General features: G+C 42.6%; 2 protein-coding genes across 4 annotated transcripts in view; one reads left to right on the top strand and one right to left on the bottom strand.

The window, feature by feature from the left end:
• Nucleotides 1-16,972, bottom strand: part of uba7 (ubiquitin like modifier activating enzyme 7) — a 71,033-nt gene extending 54,061 nt beyond the window's left edge. For 2 of the 3 annotated variants that reach the window (XM_062970119.1, XM_062970120.1), the window contains exons 1-10: nucleotides 16,800-16,971; nucleotides 13,806-13,868; nucleotides 13,136-13,304; nucleotides 10,883-11,017; nucleotides 9,378-9,484; nucleotides 7,984-8,074; nucleotides 6,906-7,050; nucleotides 6,145-6,242; nucleotides 5,329-5,479; nucleotides 4,101-4,255 (exon numbers count right to left, since the gene is read on the bottom strand). In XM_062970119.1, coding sequence (XP_062826189.1) covers nucleotides 4,101-4,255; nucleotides 5,329-5,479; nucleotides 6,145-6,242; nucleotides 6,906-7,050; nucleotides 7,984-8,074; nucleotides 9,378-9,484; nucleotides 10,883-11,017; nucleotides 13,136-13,304; nucleotides 13,806-13,861 — 1,107 coding nt within the window. In that variant the 5' untranslated portion in view covers nucleotides 13,862-13,868; nucleotides 16,800-16,971. Of the gene's footprint in view, nucleotides 1-4,100; nucleotides 4,256-5,328; nucleotides 5,480-6,144; nucleotides 6,243-6,905; nucleotides 7,051-7,983; nucleotides 8,075-9,377; nucleotides 9,485-10,882; nucleotides 11,018-13,135; nucleotides 13,305-13,805; nucleotides 13,869-16,799 lie in introns of all 3 variants that reach the window. The other variant, XM_062970121.1, reaches the window with a different exon arrangement.
• Nucleotides 16,973-24,275: 7,303 nt separating this feature from the next.
• Nucleotides 24,276-27,446, top strand: part of tcta (T cell leukemia translocation altered) — a 9,955-nt gene continuing 6,784 nt past the window's right edge. Inside the window, exon 1 of the mRNA XM_003217600.4 lies at nucleotides 24,276-24,606. Within this exon, the coding sequence (XP_003217648.2) occupies nucleotides 24,369-24,606 (238 nt within the window). The 5' untranslated portion in view covers nucleotides 24,276-24,368. The remainder of the gene's footprint in view (nucleotides 24,607-27,446) is intronic.

Genomic DNA, 27,446 nt, shown 5'->3' with positions numbered 1-27,446 from the left:
ATTGTTTTCTGCTGCTCTGGAGACTAGGCTGCGGAACAACGGCTTCAAACTACAGGAAAGGAGATTCTACCTGAACATTAGGAAGAACTTCCTCACTGTGAGAGCTGTTCAGCAGTGGAACTCTGTGCCCCAGACTGTGGTGGAAGCTCCTTTTTTAGATGCTTTTAAACAGAGGCTGGATGGCCATCTATCGAGGGTGCTTTGAATGTGATTTTCCTGCTTGGCAGGGTGTTGGACTGGATGGCCCACAAGGTCTCCTCCAACTCTATGGTTCTGTGATTATTCTATGATCTTGGCCAAATCAATCTCTCTTAGCCTCGAAACAAGACAATCGCAAACACCCTGCCCCCCAAAAAAGTATGATAGGGTCACCATAAATTAGCATTGACTTGGAGCCCCCAGATGGCGTAGTGGACTAAGTGACTTGAAGGTTGGGTTGCTGACCTGAAAGCTGCCAGGTTCGAATCCCACCTGGGGAGAGTGTGGATGAGCTCCCTCTATCAGCTCCAGCTCTATGCGGGGACATGAGAGAAGCCTCCCACAAGGATGGTAAAAACATCAAAACATCCGGGCATCCCCTGGGCAACGTCCTTACAGACGGCCAATTCTCTCACTCCAGAAGCAACTCCGGTTGCTCCTGACACAAAAAAAAAGCATTGACTTGGAGACACTTAACAACAACTAATTAACTTGTGCAAATTGTACAAAGATATCTCGTTAATATGCATTCTCTCCCCCTCAGGCTCTATCTACACTGCCATATAATGTAGTTTTAAACTGCACTATATGGTCAGTGCAGACTCATATAATGCAGATCAATGTGGTTTGTCTACATTATATGAGATTACATTGACCATATAATGCAGTTCAAACTGTATTACATGGCAGAGTTGATAGAGCCTCCATCCCTATCCCTCTGACAACATGTGAAGGAATCTTGTAGCAGACTTAGGCTACCAACATCTTTCTTAGGCGCTACAAGATCCCTTTGCGAACTGGTATTTCAGACTAACATGGCTATTACTTTTTGGGTGATACACAGATCTATAGGTGAACACTCTACCTAAATATTAGAATTTTGAAGGAAATTTTCCTTTGTTCTCTCCTATTGGTTTACTGAACAGACAGTAATTGATTTATTCCATTTCAGAAACCACTGGTTTAAAAATAAATGGCCTAACGAATGGGAACAAAAAGTCTCTGGTAATGCTGAAAGCTCACAGGAAATACTTTAGGATAATGAAAATGTCAAATGGATGTCTCAAATTAAAGTAGAAAGCAGAGGAACAAAACATGGAACTTCCAGAAACTTTTTAGCCTATCTGCAGTCTGCATGGGATAAGGGCACTGGTGGAGAGAAAGCCAGACTCTGTAAGCATAACATGCCATCTGGCGGACACTTGTTAAAATGATACTACACCATCATATCTGCCACTGAATAAAAATATTTGTTTGTATATTAGAATCAGCTCCAAAGAATGGATTGTCACTTATCTGCATTAGCCAATGTTCAAACCTAAGATTAAAGAAATAACTACACAAGGATTAAAGATGGAAGCCAAGAAGAAAGTAGCTCTACTGAAAACCAGGCTGTATTTGTTATGTTTATATTTTATGTTATATAACAATAAAGTGTAAGACAATAAAGGCACATTTGTTTATAAAGTATTATAGGTAAGAAAGTGTTTGAAGGAAGCTATGATCACTATTAAAATTATTTTTCCTGAACATCAGAAAATATGATACCTATTTTTATAAGATGTCTCACATTCACAAGGTCCCATTAATCACATGCAGCTACAACTCCTATGATTTCAGAGCACTGAATTATGGCAAAGTTGAACTGCATTAATTTTACAGTGTAGATTTACATGCAGTTAGATAAACTTGCAAGGGCAAACTGCCTTGAGGTCAAATCTGCATACGGCTCAAGTACCTATAGTTGTGTAAGACCAGGTAATTTCAACCAGGTAACAAGCAACATGTGCTAAAATTCCCTGCTCTACATAGGCACCATCACCAGTTTTCACTCTGGCAACCCTGTATTGACAGAGAAAGGAGAGCAACAGAACAAATTGTGTAGATGCTGCCCCCTCTCCATTACACCTGTAGCCAGTGTTGAACATGAGCCCGTGGGTTGGACCATCCTTAAGATGTCTGAAGTCACATTGGAACTTCTTACTAGTATGACAATCAAACAGAAACTTACATGTGACCAAGCTACTTATGTATAAACCTGTCCCCTGCAGACTATGGGTCCAGGCAGTGTTCCCAAATCTGGGAGTGGATCCAGAGTCTATCTCTTCTCTTCAGTGACTAGCTTGTTTCCACATACATGAATACTGTATGAAAGAGGCCTAGACCTGGGGTCTGGGAACTTCCCCATACACCTCAGATAAGTGCCTGACCACACCTAAGTAAGCACTAAACCTGAAGCAGAAGACTTGAAGCTCTTCAAAGTGATATTTTCTCCTCTTGAATTAGAAGATTCTGTGAAGTAGTAGCCACTGCAAAACTAGATGTTAATTGACTCATATTTGAATTAAGTTCAAGATGACTAATCTTGAATCCATTTTTGTAAATGTTCAATTGACAATCTGAACTGGATAATCCAAACCAAAACTAGCTAGATTGGTTTAAAGAAGGCAGGCAGTTCCCTGAAGTTCAACAGTGGTATTGAGGGAAATGAAAGAGAAACTCAAATTATCTCTTCTGGGTTCAACTTGTGGGCTCTGACTCAGTTATACTAATGAGAAGCCTATGTTTAGAAAATTTCAGACTCTTGCTTAACAGGACAAAAAGGCATTATTATAATAATGATGACACCAATAATTTCAGGGAACAATTTCTAAGTGTTAAAAATCATTCCATATGCATTATTTAGTTATAAAATTAAAGTAGGTCAAAACCTTTTTTCTGACTCAGGACATGATTCACTTTGAGAAGAATCTACTTTCCAGCAGTTAATGGGGTTATTGGCACAGGTTCAGGCCATGGCAAAGCAAGGCAACACGGCCAGAGGTGATGGGCACTCTCCTCACCCAGGATACAAAGTCCAGCTCAGGTCTGGGCATGTCTCCTCAAGAGTAAATCCAAATGCAATAGGTCCCTGACCTGCAAACCAGAACTTAGTTACACTAACAACTTCTAGGCTATGATTAGTGTCTTAATTCAGAAGTACTTAACATGCAAATCATTAGCTGTAGATTCACCATCCCTGCCTTAACACAATCCTGTATGTCAGTATTGTTACCTCTCCTTATTGCAGATAAGGCAGGAGGACTGAAGATAAGAGACAGAACAGCTTGTCTGAGACCAACTAGGCTGTGGTTCTCAACCTGGGGTCCCCAGATGTTTTTGGCCTACAAGTCCCAGAAATCCCAGCCAGTTTACCAGCTGTTAAGACGTCTGGGAGTTGAAGGCCAAAAACATCTGAGGACCCCAGGTTGAGAACCATTGAGCTAGTGAGTTCATGGCAGCAGTGGTTTGCAATGAAGTTTCTTTGGCCCCATCTACACTGCCATATGATTCAGTTTCTGAATGTAGATTACTTGATTTAAACTTGATTATATAGCAATGTAGACTCACATAATCCAGTTTAAAGCAAATACACTGCATTCAGAAACTGGATTATATAGTCAATGTAGATGAGGCCTTAGTAACTTTACTACAGCATCCACTGTCTTTGTTCATTGGAGAGGTGGAAATAGAAACTTCCCAATATTTCACTTCGTAGGCTAGACAGCATTCAAGAAAAAGATATTCTTCAGCTGCCAGTGAGTCCCCCAACACTGTCATATAAAATACAGATTATCTGCTTTGAAATGGATTATATGGCAGTGTGGGCTCATATAATCCAGTTCAAAACAGATAATGTGGATTAACTGCTTTGATAATCTGGATTATTTGACAGTGTAGAAAGGGCCTGAATCTATCAAATGATGTACTGCTGGTCACAGAAACTGAGATAAACTTTTAGGGTTTTAACATTTCATTCCATTCGCAAAGTTGTAGCATTCTTTGGAGCAAAGATACACCATGAGAAGTATTCTCCAAATAACACACAAAGCTGATGGTCCTCATGAGTACCTGCTACTCACCTTCAGGACCTCTTGGGCAGCTAGGCCTCCAATAAAGGCATTGACAGGACTCAGGTTACCAGCACATCCATATGAAAAAGTCCGGATCAGATCGTTTTGCAGTGACTCCTCATTCTCAGTTAGAGTCTGTGACAGCTCCACCATCTTATCTGCATCTGCCTGGCAAGGGATAATAATAGGCAAAGCTGACAAAGGAATGTCATGATGCTCATGTAACCCCTGTGTGAATGACTGTGAATGAGTCCAGTGAGTGAGGAAACTTTAAAAGAGTCTGTTCCTGCTAAGTGATATAAAGGTAAAAGGATCAAGAAGAATTGCTACAGTTGCCAGGGATAAGGGAACAAAAGGGTAAATTATTGAAAGTTAAGTACAGTAGAGTCTCACTTATAAACGGGCCGGCAGAATGCTGGATAAGTGAATATATTGGATAAAAAGGAGGGATTAAGGAAAAGCCTATTAAACATCAAATTAGGTTATGATTTTACAAATTAAGCACCAAAACATCATATTATACAACAAATTTGACAGAAAAAGTAGTTCAATATGCAGTAATGCTATGTAGTAATTACTTTATTTACGAATTTAGCACCAAAATATCACGATGTATTGAAAACATTGACTACAAAAATGCGTTGGATAATCCAGAACGTTGGATAAGTGAGTCTCTACTGTACATCTAGTTTGTATTTTTTCTTTAAGACTTTGAGGGTGCATCTGAATATCTCAGTACTGCTAAATACTGCAATGAAATTCTGACCCAGCAGTTCACTGAATGAATGCAATTGTCAGGACAGTGCATATGTGTCAAATTTAATGTATACACTGTTGCATAATTGTTAATTGTGTTTGCAATACAGGAAGACCACTGTATTTGTGGGGAATATTTTCCCGGACTTCATGTGGATACATGGAACTGCAGATAATAGCAAACCCTATTGAAATTAAGAATGTCTATGGTATCAAGGTTACCATAGAGCCAAATTGGAGGACTTAGAAAATGCCTAGACATATTTTGTTGGGCATGGATAAACAAAACCACTAATACTGATTAAAGTTGTAGTATATTCAATTATAGTTGGCCTCATAGAACCCAGAGAGAGAGAGACACTTACTTTCAGAAATAAAATAATGGCATTATTTCTCATGCAGGAGGACAAAATGTTGCATAGCCCAGGGTTGAGAGCATTAAGAAGCTTGGAGGACAGCAAAAAAGGAAGACCAAAGAAACTTGCCTGATCCCTGGGCTTGGGAAGTCGACACATCTCACTCCAGAAGACATGCATTGCCCAGAAAGCAGTGTGGAGTGTGTGATAGTAAGAGAGTTTTCCCTTATCTGGGGTGCTGATCTTAGGTTCAGCCATGGAGTCACACAGGGATTTCTGGGAATACAAACATATTAGCTAAATTGCCTATGCTTGCTAGTGATTATATGACATAGTCCTAGATCACATCAAACCATTCAAGTATAGTCTTCATCAGAGGTGGATAACATGCCAGTGTGGGAGCTGTCTTGCTGCATCTATGACTAGGAGTAGTACAGCAGCCCCCCCCCCCCCCCCCAATTTGTTGGACTGTAAGGCCTGAATCATATTGTTAGTCTCAAGCAGAGTAAGCCTGATGAAACCTTGGCAAGTCAAAACTAGTGTTCCATTGATTCAATGGATGTAAGGCTAATTTGGTCAAACCACTGGATTTAGGGCCCTCTGCCCTCACTATAAACTACAGTAACTAGGACGATGGGAGCTATGGTCCTCCATTTAGAGTGCCAGAAGTTGCCCAGCTGTGGTCTATCCTAGGTGGTAGTAGCTCTCCAGGATTGAAAGCTGCTCCTTTTTCAGCCTAAACTGAAGAAGCCTTGGATTGAACCTAACATCTTCTCATATTGTGTAACACCTTAACAAAGATCTGATCTTTCTTTCTTAGTGAAGTAGCATTGTGGTGTCCTTTCAGCTAAAATGATCAACTATCTCAATAAAAAGTGCTCCTTGTTTTAATATCCCCTGCAGTTTCAATATTCAGCATACTAGAGATGTTAGGTACATACAAAGAAATACTTCTGAGGCATCTTGACTTGAGTGATGATCCCACCACACTTGTATGGAGAAAAGGAAGATGTGTCTCCAATTTCCAGGCTGCATTCTCCTAGACACAGTGCAGAAAGATAAGGACTCACTCTTGTTCTCTGAGGAGGCCACTATGACTGAAGCTAAATAACGTCCCCTTAAGCCAGTGGTTCCCAACCTTTGGGCCTCCAGGTGTTTTGGACATTCCTCTGCTGCGAGTGTCACAGTACAGTGTTCCCCCCGGGTTTTAGTATGAATTTTAAATGAGCTGTCCAAGGTGCTGAAACTATCTGGGGATAAGGATCAGATAGCTCCTTTCAGGTTTATACCAAAACCCACAGCGGATTTGCCATCCCATTGACAACAAAACACTGCACCATTCTTATATCAAAACTCCTCACTGTACATCCTTGCTAGTACATGAACTTGAGGTTTCCACTATAACATCAGTAGACAATCATTGGGGGAAGGACAAATTTGGCTCTAAAGTGACTTTGGAGGATTGCATCCCTCAGTGCTCCATTAAAATAAAAAGTTAAAACATGTTTGGCTCCCCATGGCCCCTGGGTGCCTGAAAACTTTACTAAATTCTCCTTTTGGCCCTCTAGTGCATTTGGGAACAGATATCTTAGGAGAAGGTCCTGGGGACCTCAAGATCCAGGACACACTTGTGGACACTTTCTGTCTGTAATGAGGAATGACACACAAAGATGTGACAGCAAAGAAATAGAAGGTCTGTTACCTCTCACACAGATGAGACGAGGCTTGGAGTCATTCAGTTCTGTCATCCCTTCAACCTCTGAAAAGATCACCCAGTCAACATCCTCAAAGTGGGGATGTTGTCTTTGCTCTTCATCCCAAGCCACTGTCAAAATACCCGGGTTTCCCTGTGGGAAGAATACATACATGGGACAGTAGTGAATCTTGAGTTCAGCTATGGCTTCTTTGAAAGAAATTGATGGCATCTAAAACAGAAGCGGGCAACTGTAGCAGATTTGAGGGCTAGTGTTCTTTTTAAAAGACCCTTCCAGAGCCACAACTGCAAAAAGGACGCCAAAAGCCAGGAGGGGAGTAGAATCAAATCTAGAAAAGACCAAAAGTCTACTTTTGGTTTTGAAAAATGAATGGGTTTAAAAAACAAACAAACAGTTAAGATAGTGCAATGTGTGTGAGAGAAAGACAAAGTGAGAGAAAGCAGAGGAGAGACTTATTTGAAAGGCAATTAGTCCATTTTTTTATTAGAAAAGGGGCAGTCTGAGGAGTCTAGAGTGGTGAAGGGCTACAAGTAGCCCAAAATCTATATTCACATGCCCTTCATGTAGAAAATTAAGGAAAGAGCCATAGAAGATTATATATGTATAGACCAGTAACATGTCAGAGACAGAATTCTAGTTATGAGACACGGCTTGCTTCTAAGGGCCCTTTCACACTATCGAATTATATTCCATCTTATGGAATCCTGGGGTTCATAGACTTTCTGACTGAAAAATCTAAATGTCCCCACCTAAACTGTAAATCCCAGAAATCCATAGGGCAGAACCATGGTGGTTAAAGTACATAGTACTGCATAGTGTGAAGGAGGGTCAGATGAGGGTCTTTTTTTTGTAATTACTCTGCCTCATTCACAAAATTATACAGAAGGCTTGCATGTCAGCCTCTTCCACCTGCAGCCCTTCCATGTTTGGACATCACATATCCATCTTTGTCATTATCAAACAAAAAGAGGGAGACCTGCATAAATGCTTCATAGTGCCTTTTGACTGGTAACATTAGAAGCCAGTCATCCAGAAGCACCTACTGTATAAAGAGAATGAAACTACCTGGGTGATGTGGTCAATGGTAGCAGAGACAGGGTCAGCCTCTGAGGGATCATAAACCACAAAGCATTCTCCAAAGTCACAGAAAAGCTGTCTGGAGACAGAAAAAGAAGATACCATATTTAAAACCCCTTCCTTTCCAATACAGTACACTCAACCTACTGCCCCTAACCCCAAAACTGTCCAATCTCTGCCAGGAGCACCAACGTTGTAGTGGAGCCAGGGTCTGAACAAGTGAAGTGCCACACTATCTTATTAGTAGAGGTGATGACATCAGTCACACACACACACACGATCCCTTAAAGATACCCAGTTGCCTGTAGGCTTAGCTACAATTATTACAGTAGCATAATGAGAGGAATGGATTTTCCCTGCAATAATGTATTCAAAATATTTCCAGGTGACTAGGAGCCATTTCACAATACATAATTAAAGCACTATGATTTTACTTGAACTGCCATGGCTCCACCCTAAGGAACTGGAAGTTTAGGGAGGGGTGTTTATAATTCTCACCTTTAGTGTAAACTATGGGATTCTAAAAGATGCAGCCATGGTAGTTTAAGTGGAATAATAGGCTTGCATTGTTAGTGATATACATATGTATGCATTTGGAGTGAATTTGACATAGTATTCTGCTGACAGCACTGGAGGCAGAAATACACATAGTTATGTTGCATGTTGTGGTTGTGCACTGTAGCTTCACACAGTGTGCTGAAGTTTCACATTCTATATTGCTGCTTATTGCACAGCTGTACTCAGTGTTACTATGTATTATACTATTCTTCAGAGGGGCTATATAACATGATGTGAATTGTGAATATTTTTGCTATGCTTAAGAGAAGGTGAACTGCAGTCATAATACTTTAAGTTCTGTTGTGCAAAATGGTTCATGGTCTTGAATGGACAATTAAGTCTTCTGACAGCTGGTGGCTTCCATGCCAGTGGGGGTGATGTCTCCACTCCAGGTTTTAGTCTGAGTTGTAAAGGAGCTATCTAAGGGAGCCTGGGTAGTTACATCCAATTTCAGACAAAATATCGGGGCAGATTCATTGCCCACTAACATAGAAGCCATGAACAACTCTTGATTAAGACTTCATTAAGAAGCTATTCCCAGTAAAAATAAAACTGAAATAATAGGTTGGTAGGGCTGAACCTAGTGGCCTACCTGTTTGGATCCTACTTGGCTATGGGGACAGTCATTTTGAGTACCAGCTGTTCAGACTAATCACTATGTTCCCACAGAACCCCTTTGCCTCTCAGTGCCCCAGGCTGCTTCCACCACACTCAAAGCTAATATGAGCTACCAATTCCACTCTCCTGTCACCCACAGCACCCGTCCCCAAAGTAACATCCCCCCTCTCAGAACAAGGCCCAAACTCCTTCAGAGCAGCACATACCCAGCCAGGCCCTTTGTGTCAGCTATGACCAAGCAGATGTTGTTGGCATGGCAGAAATCACTGATACGCAGCTGTTCCTCCAAGGATGAGTTGGTCAAGACTACAATCTGCAGCAGATGTTGAGGCAATATGACAGCAGAAGCAAGCAACATAGGTGCTACCAGCTCATATAAACACAGCAGAGAGGGGACTTTCTAAATAGATCCACAGTTTGGGAACAAAAGCTCCTTCCATCACCCACAGGAAAAAAAGAAGTATGTTTCCAAGTGCTCACTCTCTAGGGATTTGCTACGTTCTCCAAGGTGACTGTATGACAACTTCCAGCAGAAGCATACAATAGAATTACCCAGATAACCTAGAAATGTCTTAGAGATGATATTTTGCTGGATGTGTGTACTAGTTCCATAGGTTGTATTGTAGTTCAATGGCTTTCTTCTGAAGTAATATGCAATCTAAACAGCAAAGATTCCTGGAATGAAAATCTCATTTTATTTACTAAACTGAAAAAAACATAGAAAATCTGTCTCAGATTTTTAAATTATTTTTTAAAAATCTTGAGACTGGTTTTCTTTTTTCTTTTTCTTTGTCCAATTAAACAAATAGAATGAGAATTTCGACTCCAGAAAATCCTGCTGTTAGATCACATATTGTCCTTGCAGAAGGCCAAACAAACCATAAAGACCATTTATGAGGCACTTTTATCTTACAATTGTTTTTGGGTGCTCTCCAGTATCTGACTTCTCTCCTTCAGTCACCAAGCATGCATGACTAAAAGATTGGTCAAAATTTTTTAGGAACTTTAATCCAAAAAAGCAATTTTTCCAAGCTCAGAATGCTTCACGATCTGCCCTTGTCTGACTCAGTGTCAGACAAGGGCAGATCTTGCAGCACAGCACAGCGATCCACCAAAGGCGGAATTACTCAGAAGGGACAAGATCTCCTCCTAGTGTTTCAAGTCAGGCAAAACACTTACAAGCTCATGAAGGTAATTTGCCAGCACATTACTATCAGTGGGAAGAATAAGACATTGACTTGTTGTCTTACCACTATTTAAAAAAGAACAGATACGAATTCAATTATGGATATGTGGGGCAAAGAGCAATTTTCACCTCCAAACTCCCTAGATTAATGTGATGTAATGTCACTTCCAGTGGTTATTTTATGGCATTTGTATGTTAAGTTCTGGCATTTTTTTCATTATGTTTAGAGTGTTGGAAGCTCATTAGGAGTAAGTTAAACCACTGTGTTTGTGAAACAAATTGCCTGAAAATGAACCGAGGAACATAAAAAGAAATACACAACTACAAATGGGGAGGGGGTTCACAGAGGCTTAAAAGGTAACAAAAACACATCTTGGGTAACCCCATATGACCCATGGGATACACGTTTCCATCCATGAATTAGACCTTGCATCTATAGCCAGTGCAGTGGCTTGTTTCTGTCCTCATTGGAATTACTTCCTCTCCCACTTCTGTGGCAGGAGACACACAGCTATATGTCTCTACCTGGAAAGTAGACAAGAAGCTCTCAGACAGCCTTTCGGTGTGGGCTATCACAGAGACGTGGCTGTTTAATTTGTCAAGATGGCGCTGGGAAACCATGGCTCGATTTTGGCCCACATCACCCTCCGATAGATAGAACTGCAAAGAAACACAGCAAAGCAAAGAGTGAAAAAAAATATTATCTAGGGGCCAATGGGTTTTCATAGTCAGGCAATAATTCAAACTCTAGACTCTAGAACTGTAGTCCAGCACTTGAACCACTATAGTACTCTTGCTCAGAGTGGACCTAAACATACTGAGTTTTATAGATATAGGTAATTGTTAGCCACTGAAGCTGGTAGTTACTGAAGCTGTTTTAACAAGGAGGTTATATGTTCCCTATAACTGGTTGCTGTTGGCAATCTGCCCATAGCATTTTGGATCCGCTGATGTTTCTGAACTGTTTCCAAAAGCAGCACCATGTAGAGTGTGTTACAATACTCCAAATGGGATGTAATCAAGCCATGGGTAAGTCACTTTGAGTCTCATTATGGAGAGAAAAAGTGGGTATAAACATAATAATAATAATAATAATAATAATAATAATAATAATAATAATAATGACTTGTGATTTTGTGATGCAAAATCCAGCATATACATCTCGTTTGTTTTGTCATACTGTGTTTTTGTGTCAGAATACTAATAGTAATAATAATAATAATGTGTCAATGTAGCTAAGTCTGACATCTCAAGGAATGGGTGCAGGTGGTGCATTAAGAATTTTTATTTCCCCAGTTAATCTCAAAGGTGCCACTGGATTCCTTTATATCTTTTTATATTAAAACAAGTTCACATTGCTCAACAAAACAGCGTAAAAAAACAGCAGGGAGAAGAGCACTATAACAAAACTGGGTTTTATTAAGATTAGCTGTCTCTTCCACTTGAAGCAGAAAGGCAGGATACAAATGTCATAAATAAATAAAAATAAAATTATGCAAGAAATGCTCATTTAACACATTAATGGATTCAGTTTGAGGACCACCACACATTTTTGTATTTTTAGCACAGATCAAGAATGTTGTAAAAATATTCCTTGCAGCTAGAAAGACTGAAGAAATCAAGCGCCATGGTATTAAATGGCTTTTAACATGAATTCAAAGCGACTTGTTATGAAACACAGAGAGTAAAAAGACAGAACTTCTTTCAATTGGTTTTAATGATTGTGACAATTAACTCATGGGACTTCCCAAATTGTGCAACAACAGTATATTTAAATCTCACAATAAACCATGAAAGCAGTTTAACTCCCCACAAATTACTCAACTGTAATTGTTTAGTGTTCAGATGATTTATGATTTAATTGGGATGTGGCACCAAAAAGTGACTGGTGCATATTTACTGTGTAGATTTCAGAACAACCTTCCGAACAACAAACCTTTTTAAAAATTACTTGTATTCCTAGCCCTCACACCAGAAGCAACTTGCAGTTTCTCAAAAGCCCGAGTTACCATAAGGGAATGTTGGGTAAGGAATTCTAAAAGGAAGTTATGGGAATTAGATGAATACAATATATATGAACATCTTGGACATAATCTTGGGGCATCTTCATTAGTCCGCAGATATCCATTTAGAAAATTCAGAGGCCATGCTTCTAGCATCTGTATTTACATTATTATTTCAAGTGTCCGTTATGTTACACAAATCCATATGGTTGATCACAGAATCACTGGGTTTGGAATTACTGTACTAAATGGGATCAAAATGAAGACGTTATTAAGATTTTAGATCTCATCCATCGATTTTTGGGGTAGTTTCTAATCAAACACTCGGTTTTCTGGAGCAGGAATATGCTTTAGAATGCATGTTTAAAATCAAGTTTGACTAAATGTTATATTTACACTTAGACTGACATCCTGGACATTTTCAGGTAAGTTTGGATGAATCGACAAAGTTTGGCTTTTTTTTCCCCAGAAAACTGCTGGGTTGGGTCTGTTTAGCATGCAACGTGACATGAAACAAATTTTAAGGGATTGTATAAAATAAACTTTTCTATTATATCTTGAAATTTTGGGCTAAAACAGAGTAGACACACCATTTAACTGACAGCAGTCAAAACCATAGGCAACACCAAGCCAGAGTGAAATAGTCCACATTTCCAATACCTCTCAGCTAGGAAAAGTTTTAATTAAGACAGCTTTAATGGCCTAGTGTCCACTCAGCTTGACCTTAACCATCTTTGTCATTTAGGGTTATTTTAAAAGCATCTGAAAAGCATACCTGTGAAGAGAGGTCACTCCACTGGGCCTTGTTCTGGTCATGGACAGTAACAGATTTCACGCCTGCAAGGATCACGTTCTTGGCAATCTCCACTCCGAGGCCCTGCATCCCAGAGACCAGCACAGCTTTTTGAGCCATCTTCTGCATGGCCTCACGGCCCAGCATGTACCTAGAGAAAGGCACCCCTTTCCATTAAAGCCTGTGCAGTGACACTCCTTTACCTGCCACCTTTGAAAGCAGATCTTTTCAAACTTCCTTGTGGTTTCCCTGCCAACCAATAATCCCAGCTCTCACCCTATTTCAGCCAGCACCATCTTATACCTTAGTGTTCATGTAGAGTGCCTTCGAGTTGTTTCTAACTTATGGTGACATTAAAGTGAAACTATCACAAGTTTTGCTTGGCAAGATTTATTCCAATGATAATTGCCAATGTCTTCCTCTTAGGCTGAGAGAGTGTGACATACTCTGGCATTCCATGACCGAGAGGGGGTTCCAAACTCTGGTCAATCACCACACCACACTAGACTTGGGTGCCACTTCAACCTATGGATTGTTCACTGCATTTGTTACTGAATCTGGGCCATTAAACTATTGACCAATTCCAGACAACATGGTTTTTGAGCTCAAGCTGAATGTCTCCTGCTTACACCTCATCTTACGCAAGACTCACAGTTGTCGAGAGTATAGTCCCTCGTCGATCTCAGGAAGGCTCTCAGAAGCATTCATTCTCGTCCTGCCCATCAAAAAGAGAAGAGTTAAAAGGACAATGCATTATCAAAGGCTTTCACTTTTGGAAAAGCATGACCTTTTAGAAATCATAACCTTTTGAAAAACTAGGAATCTCCATAGCCTTTTGGAAGCTTGACCCTTTTGGAGATCAATTAGCATTCACACTATTTGGAATAATCATAACCTTTGGTAAAGTATGATCCTCCTAAGAAGAGTCAAATACTCATTTGAGTGAATCTTCTCCTTAGTGGTAATATCCACTAGTATTCATTCAATGCAAAGTAGGCTTCTCAGTTGTTAGACTGATATACCTGGTTATCTCTCTGAACTGTTAGGAACAAAGATATGCCAATGCACAAAATATACAGCAGATCTTCAGAAATGTTATTTCAGTTGACTAAAAAACATCTACTCTCCCATAAAATATACTGGATTTATATCATGTTCTCAAGAGACCAAAAATAAGTAGTCTTCGTTAAAAGTAACATAGTTGATTTACTTACAAATTTCATGTATTCAGCATACAAGTTCATTTCTTATTGATTGATAGTTTAAACCAGTGATGCCCAAAGTGGGCGCTACCACCTCCTGGTGGGCGCTGCAGCGATCCAGGGGGGGCGGTGATGGCCACAGGTGCACTTTTTGTATTACCTTTCTATTCTGAGTTCAAAAAATAGTTTCATAATTTCAAACTTCAATGTTTCTAATTTACACCTTTCTTTATTATATTTTACGAAAAAGGTAGAAACATTAATACATATATCTTTCTGTTTAATGGCTATTAAAAAAAATTAAAAAATTAATTTCCAGGGGGCGCTGAGTAATATTTTTTCTGGAAAGGGGGCAGTAGGCAAATAAGTTTGGGAACCACTGGTTTAAACAGTAATTTCTCTAAAGCATTCTGTTTTAGTCTCTTTGTTGCATACAGATTAAAACTCTCCTCGGTTTAATGCATTAATGAACATTTTACCAAGCATTTAGTTGATTTAACTGTGTTGTATGATTTTATTGTTTTTGCTTTTGGGTATTGAATTTTGCCAATTATTGTAAGCCGCCTTGAGTCCCCTTGGGTGAGAAAGGCAGGGTAAAAATGTTGTAAATAAATAAATTGACTCACTACAGGCTGACTTCTCACTGGAGCATAGAATCATAGAACCATAGAGTTGGAAGAGACCTCTTGGGCCATCCAGTCCAAGCCCCTGCCAAGAAGCAGGAAAACTGCATTCAAAGCACCCTCAACAGATGGCCACCCAACTTCTGTTTAAAAGCCTCCAAAGAAGGAGCCTCCACCACACTCCAGGGTAGAGAGTTCCACTGCTGAACAGCTCTCACAGTTAGGAAGTTCTTCCTAATGTTCAGGTGAAATCAACTTTCTTGAAGTTTGAAGCAATTGTTATTTATTTGTTTGTTTGTTTGTTTGTTTTATATACCGCTCTTCTCCCCCAGAGACCTAGTTTCCAGGGCAGCAGAAAACAAGCTTGTTTTCTCTTCCCTATGACTTCCCCTCACACATTTATACATCGCCATCATGTCTCCTCTCAGCCTTCTCTTCTGCAGGCTATGTACGCTGACCTTACACTAACACTGACCATTACATACTGTACTGACTGACTTCTAAACTATACAGCTTCTAATGCAAACTCTAAACTCTACTGATTTCTAAAATGGAGTCTCAGTCTGAATAGTCCCAGATCTGGTCACATGGTCTGTAGTCCCTCCCACAACCTCAAACAACATAGAGTTAAGGGAACTGCATACTAAATCATATATATACAATATAGCAAGCAATCACAATTATATACATAATAAATAACTAATATAAGAGGCTTGTAGAAGGTTGCTATTCCCAACATTCATGACCAGAATCGCTGGGGTATTGTTTGGTTTCCGGGCTATATGGCTGTGTTCTAGCAGCATTTTCTCCTGATGTTTTCGCCTGCATCTGTGGCTGGCATCCTCGGAGAATCCTCTGAAGATGCCAGAGTTTGTAAGAAAATGCTTTGTTAGAAAATGCTACTAGAACATGTGGTGGAGGCTCCTTCTTTGGAGGCTTTTAAGCAGAGACTGGATGGCCATCTGTCGGGTGTGTGTTGAATGTGATTTTCCTGTTTCTTGGCAGGGGGTTGGACTAGATGGCCCATGAGGTCTCTTCCACCTCTATGATTCTATGATTCTAACAGGGCATACAGCTCGGAAACCACACAACCCATTTAAAAGGACACTTTGATACTGACTGCAGCTTAAATTCCGAATCCACTCCTATCCACTGCTACTGACAACCCACCCTTCAGTTTAGCATTCAAACCTGACTCATGAGGATAATGGTCCTAGAACAGTGACCTAGTCATTCAGCCTCACCTGCCTTGCCCAATGATCAGGGAATCTGGAAGCTGAAGTTCAGAACACATGGGGTGCATCTGCACCAGGCATTGGCAAACGTGGTCCTCCAGATGTTTTGGACTTCAAATCCCACAATTCCTAACTGCTAGTAAACTGGCTGGGATTTCTGGGAGTTGAAGTCCAAAACACTTGGAGGGCCAGAGTTTGCCCATGCCTGGTCTATAGCCTTTTCTATCCAAGAGCGCTGGGGCCCACCAAGCTACAAACGCTGGGATTCCATAGCATTGAATCATGGCAGACAACGTGGTGTTAAACCGCATTAATTCTACAGTGTAGAAGCAGTCCTGGAAGATCTGAGTTTGGAAAGCACTGCTGCCCTGGAAGTTCGGAAATTCAAGAGGTTAAGTTATGGGTTAGGATGGAAGCAGTTTAGCACTAAAGAGAGCCAACGGCCAGTCAGGTTCTGAACGCTATCTTGCAAGTCTGAAAACACAAGAGGACAGAGGAACACGTCGAGAAAGCAGGCTGCGACCTCCCCTTTGCACTGCTATTTTCTTGTGGGGGGGGGGGGGGGGGAGAGAGAGAGAGATCTCACCTGAACTCAGGGATCCCACAAGAGCTTCCGTCCTTAGCCTCTTTTCAGCGTGAAGGGACTGCAGCGTAGGCAGCCTCGAGTTCCTAAAAGCCGAACGAAAGTGAAACTGAAAAGCCGCCGCTGTTCCGGGAATTCAGGAGAACGGACCAAGAAACGATCCTTTCGCAGACACGTTGAATAATTTTGGTTTGGAGAGCTCCAGTTCTTGGCTCGATCTCAGCCCTAGAGGGGAAATGCGCGGTGGCTTCTCCCCCTTTTTAATGGCTGCGTAGACTAGGCATAGGCAAACTTGGGCCCTCCAGGTGTTTTAGACTCCAGCTCCCACCATTCCTCACAGGCTCAGGCCCCTTCCTTTGCTCAGCAGCGGCTAAGGGAGACAAAGAAGGGGCCTGAAGCTGTTAGGGATGGTGGGAGTTGAAGTCCAGAACACCTGGAGGGCCCAAGTTTGCCCATGCCTGATGTAGACTCTGGGGGACAGGGCATGTCTGCACTGTAGAACAAATGTAGTTCCACACCACTTTCACGGAAATGGCTCAATACTGTGGAATCCTGGGAGCTGTAGCTTGATGAGGCATCAGCCCTCTTGGGCAGAGAAGGCTAGAGACCTTGTAAAACTACAACTCCCACTATTTCCATAGTAGTGAGCCATGGCGGTTCAAGTGGGGTCAGACTTCATTCGTTCTACAGTAGTGTAGATGCAAACCTAAGGCTTCACACTATGTAGAATCATAGAGTTGGAAGAGACCTCCTGGGCCATCCAGTCCAATCCCCTGCCATGAAGCAGGAAAATTGCATTCAAAGCACCCCTGACAGATGGTCTTCCAGCCTCTGGTTTGTTTGTTTTTTTTCCGTGTTAGGAGCAACCGGAGTTGCCTCTGTTAAGCCTCTTCTTAAAAGCCTCCAAAGAAGGAGCCTCCACCACAGTCCTGGGGAGAGAGTTCCACTGTCAAACAGCTCTCACATTGAGGAAGTTCTTCCTAATGTCCAGGTGGAATCTCCTTTCCTGAAGTTTGAAGCCGTTGTTCCGCCTCCTAGTCTCCAGGGCAGCAGAAAACAAGCTTGCTCCCTCCTCCCTATGACTTCCCCTCACATATTGATACATGGCTATCATGTCTCCTCTCAGCCTTCTCTTGCAACGGCTGCTCGTAGGGCCTGTTCTCCAGACCATTGACACTTTCCAATACCTGGACACTTTCCAACTTATCAACATCTTTCAATTGCAATGCCCAAAATTGGACACAGTATTCCAGGTGTGGTCTCACCAAAGCGGAATACAGAGGTAGCATATCTTCTCTGGATCTAGACACTGTACTCCTATTGATGCAGGCCAAAATCCCATTGGCTTTTTTTTTGTCGCCAAATCACATAGTTGGCTCATGTTTAACTTGTTGTCCCCGAGGACTCCAAGATCCTTTTCAAACGTACTGCTGTCGAGTCAGGCATCCCCCAATCTGTATCTTTGCAGTTCATTTTTTCTGCCTAAGTGGAGTATCTTGCATTTGTCCCTGTTGAACTTCATTTTGTTAGTTTCAGCCCATCTCTCCAATCTGTTAAGATTGTTTTGAATTCTGTTCCTGTCTTCTGGAGTAATAGTTATCCCTCCCAATTTGGTGTCATCTGCAAACTTGATAATCGTGCCTTCTAGCCCTTCATCTAAGTCATTAATAAAGATGTTGAACAGAACTGGGCCCAGGATGGAACCCTGCGGCACTCCACTCGTGACTTCTTTCCAGGATGAAGAAGATGCATTGGTGAGCACCCTTTGGGTTCATTCGCTTAGCCAATTACAGATCCACCTAACCGTATTTTTGCCTAGCCCACAGTTTACTAGTTTGTTTGCCAGAAAGTCATGGGAGACCTTGTCAAATGCCTTACCGAAATCCAGATATGCTACATTCATGGCATTTAGCATATCTGGATTTCAATAAGGCCTTTGACAAGGTCCCCCATGACCTTCTGGCAAACAAACTAGACAACAAGAAAAAAAACTTTTTTGGTTATGCTGTGTTATTATTTGTAGTGGTAATAGCGAGGCTGCAGACCATATTTTAGTTCTTGTGGGCCACTGGTCTAGACACTATACTCCTATTTATGCAGGCCAAAATCCCATTAGCTTTTTTAGCTGGCTCATATTTAACTTGTTGTCCATGAGGACTCCAAGATCTTTCTCACACATATTGCTGTCGAGCCAGGCGTCCCCCATTCTGTATCTTTGCATTTCATTTTTCTTGCAAAGTGGAGTATCTTGCATTTGTTGCTGTTGAACTTCATTTTGTTAGTTTTGGTCCATCTTTCTAATCTGTAAAGATCGTTTTGAATTCTGTTCCTGTTCATCGTACACAGATTGCTGTGGTCTATAAGGTACTATAAGGTACTTTTCAGTTTGTCAGTTGTTCTCCAGATAACTATCAGAGTGTAATATAATTTCTTAAGTGAAAATGGGTAAGTGACTGTAAGGATCATGACCAAACATTGTATGGCTAGCAGCAATCAAGCCACCTGTTGGAGATTTTTTGTGTGTGACAGGAGCGACTTGAGAAACTGCAAGTCGCTTCTGGTGTGAGAGAATTGGCCGTCTGCAAGGACATTGCCCAGGGGACACCCGGATGTTTTGATGTTTTTATCATCCTTGTGGGAGTCTTCTCTCATGTCCCTGCATGGAGCTGGAGCTGACAGAGGGAGCTCATCTACGCTCTCCCCGGGTGGGATTCGAACCTGGCAGCTTTCAGATCAGCAACCCAACCTTCAAGTCACAACGCTTTAATCCACTACACCACCAGGGGTAACCTGTTGGAGATGGAGTGCTACTAAAAGAGACTAAGTACATCATGTTACTTGAGGTTGTTTGAAAGTTGGTTGCTGAGGAGGAATTTGGAGTTGCTGGAGCTGGTTTGTCAGAGTTTGGGATTGCTGGAGGAAAGTTGGAGTTGTTGAAGTGTTCACAAGAAAGATGCAACAAACATTCTGTTTACTTGATATCGTGTGAAGATAGCTGAAAATCCAAGGACTCTGCTATATTGTAAATACCTTTACACATAAATCTTTTCTTTGTTAAAGGAACAGTTTGTGTTTTTCGTATTCTCCTTAACCAGATGGGAAAGCTTCCAGAAAAGGGGGTTGCAAGTTTAGAACCTCAATTGATGGGCGCAACAATAACAATAATATGAAAAATACCCCAAAAAGTGAATGTATTTTTATACAATCCCCCCCCAACATATTTAATATTTCTCATATGAAGTATATATTATATATTTAATACATAAAATATATATTATAATTAGCTTGGGTACCAGGCGTTGTCAGGGTTATTTTAAAAAGTTTTTTTTACAAGATGCATAAAGTTGTGGGTGAACTACAACTCACATCATGCCAGGTTAACACCCTGAAACTCCATCAGTACTTAAAGTTTGAAATGTTGGGCAAGTTTGCTCTCTAGATCTGGCATGGGCAAAGTTGGACCTTCCCTCCAGGCGTTTTGAAGTTCAACTCCCACCATTCCTAACAGCCTCAGGCCATTTTCTTTTCCCCCTCCTTCGCTTAAGAGGCTGAGGGGGGAAAGGAATGAGCCTGAACCTGTTAGGAATGGTGGGAGTTAAAGTCCAAAACACCTGCAGGGCCCAAGTTTGCCCATGCCTGGTCTAGATGAATTTTTGGTGGGGTTCAGTGTCTCCCTGGCTGCAGGATAAACTACAGATCCCACCATGGTGGGACAGTACCTCTCAATTCCCTCCAGTAGGTTCAGTTGGTCATGGGGGTTCTGTGTGCCAAGTTTGGTCCAGATCCATCATCGGCGATGGTCACAATGTCTCTGGATGTCAGTGAACTACAACTCCCAGAAATGAAGGTGAGTTCCTCCCATACCCTGCAGTATATTCATTTGGTCATGGTGATTCTGTGTGCCAAGTTTGTTCCAGGCCCATTGTCAGTGGGGTTCACTGTTTCTTTGGTTGTGGGTGAACTACAACGCCCAGAAATCAAGATCTATCCCTCCCAAACCCCTCCAGTATCCAAATGTAGGCATATCCGGCATGCATGCATTGTCATTTAAGTTCACAGTGCTCTCTGGATGTAGGTGAACTACAGCTCTCCCAAATCAAGGTGAATTCCCCCCAAAACCCTCCAGTAGTTTTTGTTAATCATATGGGTTCTGTGTGCTAAGTTAGGTCCAGGTCCATCTTTGGTGGGGTTCAGAATGCTCTTTGATTGCAGGTGAACTTTAAATCCCAGTACCTACAACTCCCAAATGTCAAGGGCAATTCCCCACCAAAACCCATCAGTATTCAAATTTGGGCATATCAGGTATACATGTCAAGTTTGATCCAGATCTATTGTTCTTTGGGTTCACAGTGCTCTCTGGATGCAAGGTAAGACTCCAATAAATCAAGATATTTTGCCTCCAAACCTCTTTAGTTTTTTTCTTTGGTCATGGGGGCTCTGTGTACCAAATTTGGTCCAGGTCCATTGTGGTGGGGGTCACAGTGCTCTGTCTTGAACTACAACTTCCATCATGTTGATTCAGTCTCCCAAACCCTTCCAGTGTGTTCAGTTGCTGATCATTTCTGTTCTGTTTGCTGTGCATCATAGAAAAAAGTAGGAAAGGGTTATGGGAGAGGCATTGGGTGGATCATGCAAATTCCACACCTGTGGAGAGACTAAAAAACACTGGATGCCTGTGGAAAATCTAGGATAAAATTGTCCCCGCATGAAAGCTACAACTTCCATCCTGTTGACTCAGTTCCTCAAACCCTTTCAGTATGTTCAGTTGCTGATCAATTCCTGTTTGCTGTGTGCCACAGAAGAGTAGGGAAGGATTAAGGGAGAGGCAGTGGGCGGGATCATGCAAATTCCACATCAATGGAGAGATAATGAAACACTAGATGTCTGTTGTGGAGGAAAAACAGAAAATCTAGGATAAAATTGTCCCCGAATGAAAGCCTTCACATGGGTGGTGGGCAGTATGGTGACATTGGCGGGGCTCTTGGACATATTCACAGCACTCACTATAACTTGCAATGTCATTGGAGGGAGCACCATTTATTTATTTATTTGCTATATTATATCCCGCCTTCCTCGACCCCTGGGGGGTACTCAAGGCAGCTTACAAATGTCACTACATAGTGCCTACAGCATAAAACATGAGAAAGTTACATCAAAATTAAAATAAGCATACATAAAAACATATTTAAATACAATCCAATGTTATGACACAACACCCAAAAAGCAAGGTCTAAGGCTGATCCAGAGTCAATTGCACGATTTCAGGTAAACTTATTGCACAACTACTTCTCAAAAGCTTGCTCCCAAAGCCAGGTTTTAACTCTCTTTCTGAAAGCCAGGAGGGAGGGGGTTGACTTGACATCACTTGGGAGGGAGTTCCACAATTGAGGGGCCACCACTGAGAAGGTCTTATCTCTCGTCCCCACCAATCTGCTTGTGAAGGAGGTGGGACTGAGAGCAGGGGCTCCCAAGACGATCTTAGACTCTGACGTGGTTCATAGGGGGAGATACGTTCGGACAGATAGACTTGGCCGGAACCATTTAGGACTGTGTAGGCTAAAGCTAGCACTTTGTATTGAGCCTGGAAGCAAATTGGCAGCCAGTGGAGCTGACGTAGCAGGGGGGTGGTATGCTCTCTGTACACCACTCCGGTGAGCAACCTGGTTGCCACCCAGTGGACCAGCCGAAGCTTCCAAACTGTTTTCGAAGGAGCCCCACATAGAGCGCACTGTAGTGGGATGTAACCAGAGCGTGGACCACTGTGGCCAAGTCAGGCTTCCCAAGGTACCAGAGCAGTTGGTGCACAGTTTTTAGTTGTGCAAAAGCTCCCCTGGCCACCGCTGAGACCTGGGGTTCCAGGCTCAACGGTGAATCCAGGATCACTCCCAAGTTGCAAACCTGCATTTTCAGGGGGAGTGTAACCTGTCCAACACAGGCTATAATCCTATGCCCTGTTTGGCCTTACGACTGACCACGAGGACCTCCGTCTTGTTTGGATTCAGTTTCAATTTGTTTGCCCTCATCCAGACTGTTACAGCGGCCAAGCACCACTTCAGGGCCTGGACGGTTCAGTATCTGGACAGCCTCCTTAGTAGCAGGTGGAAAGGAGTGTTAGAGTGGGACGTCATCTGCATACAGATGACACCGACTCCAAAACTCCGGATGATCTCTCCCAACGGCTTCATGTAGATGTTAAACAACATGGGAGACAATATCGAACCCTGCGGGATCCTACAGGACAACAGCTGTGTGGCTGAGCAGGTGTCTCCCAGCAACACCTTCTGGGAACGGTCTCCCAGGAAGGACCAGAGCCATGCAGAACAGTGCCTCCCAAGCCCATACCTGCAAGACGTCCCAGAAGGATACCGTGGTCGACGGTATCAAAGGCCCCTGAGAGGTCCAGCAGAACCAACAGGGACACACACCCTTGTCCAGTCCCATTGGTGTCTCCTGAGTGGTGGGAGCTATCGCTATTTGTGGAGACAGGAGCCTGTCTGTGTAAGTGGACACCCCAACCACATATATAACGGTAAAGGTTTCCCCTGACGTTAAGTCCAGTTATGTCTGACTCTGGGGGTTGGTGCTCATCTCCATTTCTAAGCCGAAGAGCCAGCGTTGTCCGTAGACACCTCCAAGGTCATGTAGCCAGCATGACTGCATGGAGCGCCGTTACCTTCCCGCCGGAGCGGTACCTATTGATCTACTCACATTTGCATGTTTTCGAACTGCTAGGTTGACAGAAAACCACATATATATACATACACATTTTTGTTGGGGATTGTGGATGATAAGTAGAAGCTCTTATGTGTGCCCATGAACCCAAAGTCACCCTGCAGAATGATACACCACTCAGCTTTGCAGAACAAATAACACAGGAACTTTTACTAAGTCCAAGAGATCAACAATGGTATTTGCAATAGTCCCTCTGATTGCTTACAGAAATCAGCAGTCATAAGCAGTCCTTTCTTAGTCCATAAATCTGCTTCAGTGAAGATCAGCAGCGAACAAGGCCTCAGAAATAGTCAGGCTTCTCTGAGTACAGAGCCATCTTCTTTCCAGCCAGTACTCAGTACACTCTCTCTCACACACACACACACAGAAACCTGTTCAAACAGGTTCTCCAGCAGCAGGACAGCAACAGTTGCAAACTGATTCCCAGGTCCTTGCAAACTCAGCCAATGGGCTTCATGCATTTGATTTTCCAGTTAACACACATATAGTATCTTTGCAAACCATGACTATTTTCACTTTTATTATTATGTGGATATTTATGTATAGATCTATTGTAGTGAGGCTATCTGGAGGACACTCGTCCCTAATAGGTGAGCCCTGGGGCGTTTGGGTGTTCCCGGATAGTGATTCCTTCTCAGGGCCCAACTGTCTGTCATTTCTGCCTCGGGACTCCCTTGACGTTTAAACCCGACGCGCGAGGCCAACGGTGACGGCAAAGCGGGGCGGAGGCTTCACGCGCTCTCGGCTTGCGCCTGCGCAGTGCGGCGCCGGCGGTGGCAGTTTCTCTTTGCTCGGCTTGTGGCGTAGCGCGTCTCCATTGCAGGGCCGGGAGGAGGCCCGATGGCGGCGGCAGCGGAGGAGGCTTCGGCGGGGAGTCCCGGGGAGTGGGAGGCGCCGACGCGCTTGCTGCGGGCCCTGACCTGGCTCGGACAAGAGTTCATGTCAGACTGGGAGGCGCAGGACTTGCGGGCCGCGCTCTTCCAGCTGCTCCTGCTGTGGCTGGTGGTGAGCCTGCTGGGCATCCAGGTGGCCTGGCGGGTCTACGGCAACACCGTCACCGGCCTCTACTACCGGCAAGGTGGGAACACAGACAGCCTCTTTCTCCCTGCTTCGTTTGGCGGGATGGGCTCGACTGCAGCGCCCAGTCTGCCCAGCCCTTCCCCCCTTGCACTGCTCCAGTTGCCCTCCAGCCATTCTTCGTGCCCCCCTTTCGGCCCACTCATTTGCTTTGTCTGCCAAGACTTGGGGTGCATTTTCATTAGTTTAAGAGTCAAGGCCTGGCTCTATAGAATCATGGGAGTTGTCGTTTTACAAGCGCTTTCTTTAGCTGGGTTGCTGTGAGTTTTCTGGGCTGTATGGCCATGTTCTAGAAGCATTCTCTCCTGACGTTTCGCCCACATCAATAGCAGGCATCCTCAGAGGTTGTGAGGTCTGTTGGAAACGAGGCAAGTGGGGTTTCTATATCTATGGAAGGTCCAGGGTGAACTCTTGTCTGTTGGAGGCAAGTGTGAATATTGCAATTGACAACCTTGATTAGCATTGAATAGTCTTGCAGCTTCAAAGCTTGGCTGCCTTTTTTGCACAAAAGGGCTGGTGCATCACCAAACTACAATTCCCAGGTATCCACACTATTGAGCCATGGCCATCCAAGTGGTATCAAATGGCATTAATTATTGCAAAGTAGATGCATCCTTAGTTCGACTGAATATCTTCGACTGCAGCTCCCAGTATCCCCAGCCTTTCCTTCTCCATCTTGCACTACTAAGTCCCAGCATTCTTCATTTCTTCTTTTGCCCCACTAACATGTTCGGTTTGCCAAGATTTAGTTTTGCAGAATGTGTTTGACTGCAACTCCCAGCATCCCCAGCCAACAGGATCCTAAATCAAATGTTTCTTGAGGACCTCCTTAACTAGTATACTGGAGTGAGTTTGGCTATCACAAACAAACAAACAAACAAAAAAGCCATTTTCCATCGGTCAGGGTGCATTTACGCCAGGCATGGGCCAACTTCAGCCCTCCAGGTGTTTTGGACTTCAACTTCCACCAGCTGTTAGGAAGTCCAAAACACCTGGAAGGCCAAAGTTTGATCATGCCTGATCTACACTATAGAATTACTGCAGTTTGTCACCACTTTAACTGCCATGCATCAGTACCATGGAATCCTGGGAGGTATAGTTTGGTGAAACACACTTCTCTAGCAAAAATGGTTGAAAAAGACCTTATAAAACATATAACTCTCATGGTCTCTTAGCGCTGAACCATAGCAATTGAAATGGTGTCAAACTGCATTAATTCTACAGTCTATTTGCACTCTTAATTTTGCTGATTGTGTTCAACTGCAATTCCCAGTATCCCCAGCCAATATAGCCCTAAAGCAGACCTGTCCCCTTAAGGAGCTCCGGAACTATTATGTTGGAGATGCAGAAGGTGGCTGTGACAAAAAAAGCTTGTCAGCATCCTGGCAGGGCACCCATCTGTCAAAGTGATGTGCCAAGTCCTGTTAGTACAGCCACCCACCACTTTCTCTAATAGATTTGGAAAAGCTGGAGGTAGAGCCAGTGTGGTGGATTGAAAGTTGCGTTAAGACTTTGGAGACCATGACTCCATTCCTCAATTTGCCATGGAAGCCCACCATTGGTGAGTTGCTTACTCTCAGCCCCAGAAACCCTTGTGATAGGATTGTCTTAGGGTCACCATAAGTTGGAAACCCACAGGAACCCTCCTCTTTTCTTCAAAGCGTTCCTTCTGAACACTAGTCACTCTGTTGATTCAGTTTGATGGTTCTGTTTATTTAGTCATGCTGTGCAACATAACCAACAAGACAGGAGGTTATTCTTTGCCTGTTGCCTGTACCGGCCCCAAATGTTTTCTGGCCATTGCTTGCCATTTGTGTCTAGCCTTCTATGGTAGCTGGGCACCCATCCTATTTACAGTAGAGTCTCACTAATCCAACATAAACGGGCTGGCAGAATGTTAGATAAGCAAAAATGTTGGATAATAAGGAAGGATTAAGGGAAAGCCTATTAAACATCAAATTACATTACGATTTTACAAATTAAGCACCAAAACATCATGTTTTATAACAAATCGACAGAAAAAGCAATTTAATACACGGTAATGTTATGTAGTAATTATTGTATTTACGAATTTAGCACTAAAATATCACAATGTATTGAAAACACTGACTACAAAAACATTGACTGCTAAAAGGCAGACTGCGTTGGATAATACAGAATGTTGGATAAGCGAGACTCTACTGTATTTACTTTATTTTATTTTTATCCCTCCTTTCTCCCAATATTGGAACTAACAATAAATATAACCCTTTTGGGGTGAGAATGGCAGAATATAAACGTTTTAAATAAATAAATAAATAAGACGTGGCCGGGGAACCTTTGGTAATGTTTTGGACTGCAATTTCTATAATTTTTTACCAGGCAGACTGAAATTTCTGGGTGCTGAAGTTCAAGGTCTCTGGAGGACAAAGTTTTCCCACTGCTCTTCTAAATTGCACTATGCTGCTGCTTTAGTGCTGTTCACCAAAATCTGGAGGACCTGCAATTATAATTCTGGCTTGCTATTATACGTCAAAAACTCCTGACTTTCTCTAGTTACGCATTACTGACATTACTGTATACCCATGTTTAATGCCTACAGTTGGCAAGTCTCACATCATACAGAACTGTGTCTGTCATAAGTGTAAAAATGATAGCATTGCCTTCTACTGCAACTAGCGATCAAGTCCTGCCTGTGCCTTTGCCGAATATAATTGTTTGCAACTGTAGAAAATGTATGCCAGTTCTTGGAAGTGAAAAGATTTGTTCAGGTCTTTGCCACGATAAAGCCTAAGGATGCTAAGAAGGCATAATTTTTGGCATCTTAAACACTAATATATTTGCCATACACATTTGTGACCA

The sequence above is a fragment of the Anolis carolinensis genome, chromosome 2, assembly GCF_035594765.1.
Source record: "Anolis carolinensis isolate JA03-04 chromosome 2, rAnoCar3.1.pri, whole genome shotgun sequence".
In the NCBI taxonomy this organism is placed as follows: Eukaryota; Metazoa; Chordata; class Lepidosauria; order Squamata; family Dactyloidae; genus Anolis; species Anolis carolinensis.
This window is presented reverse-complemented; position numbering and strand designations above follow the sequence as displayed.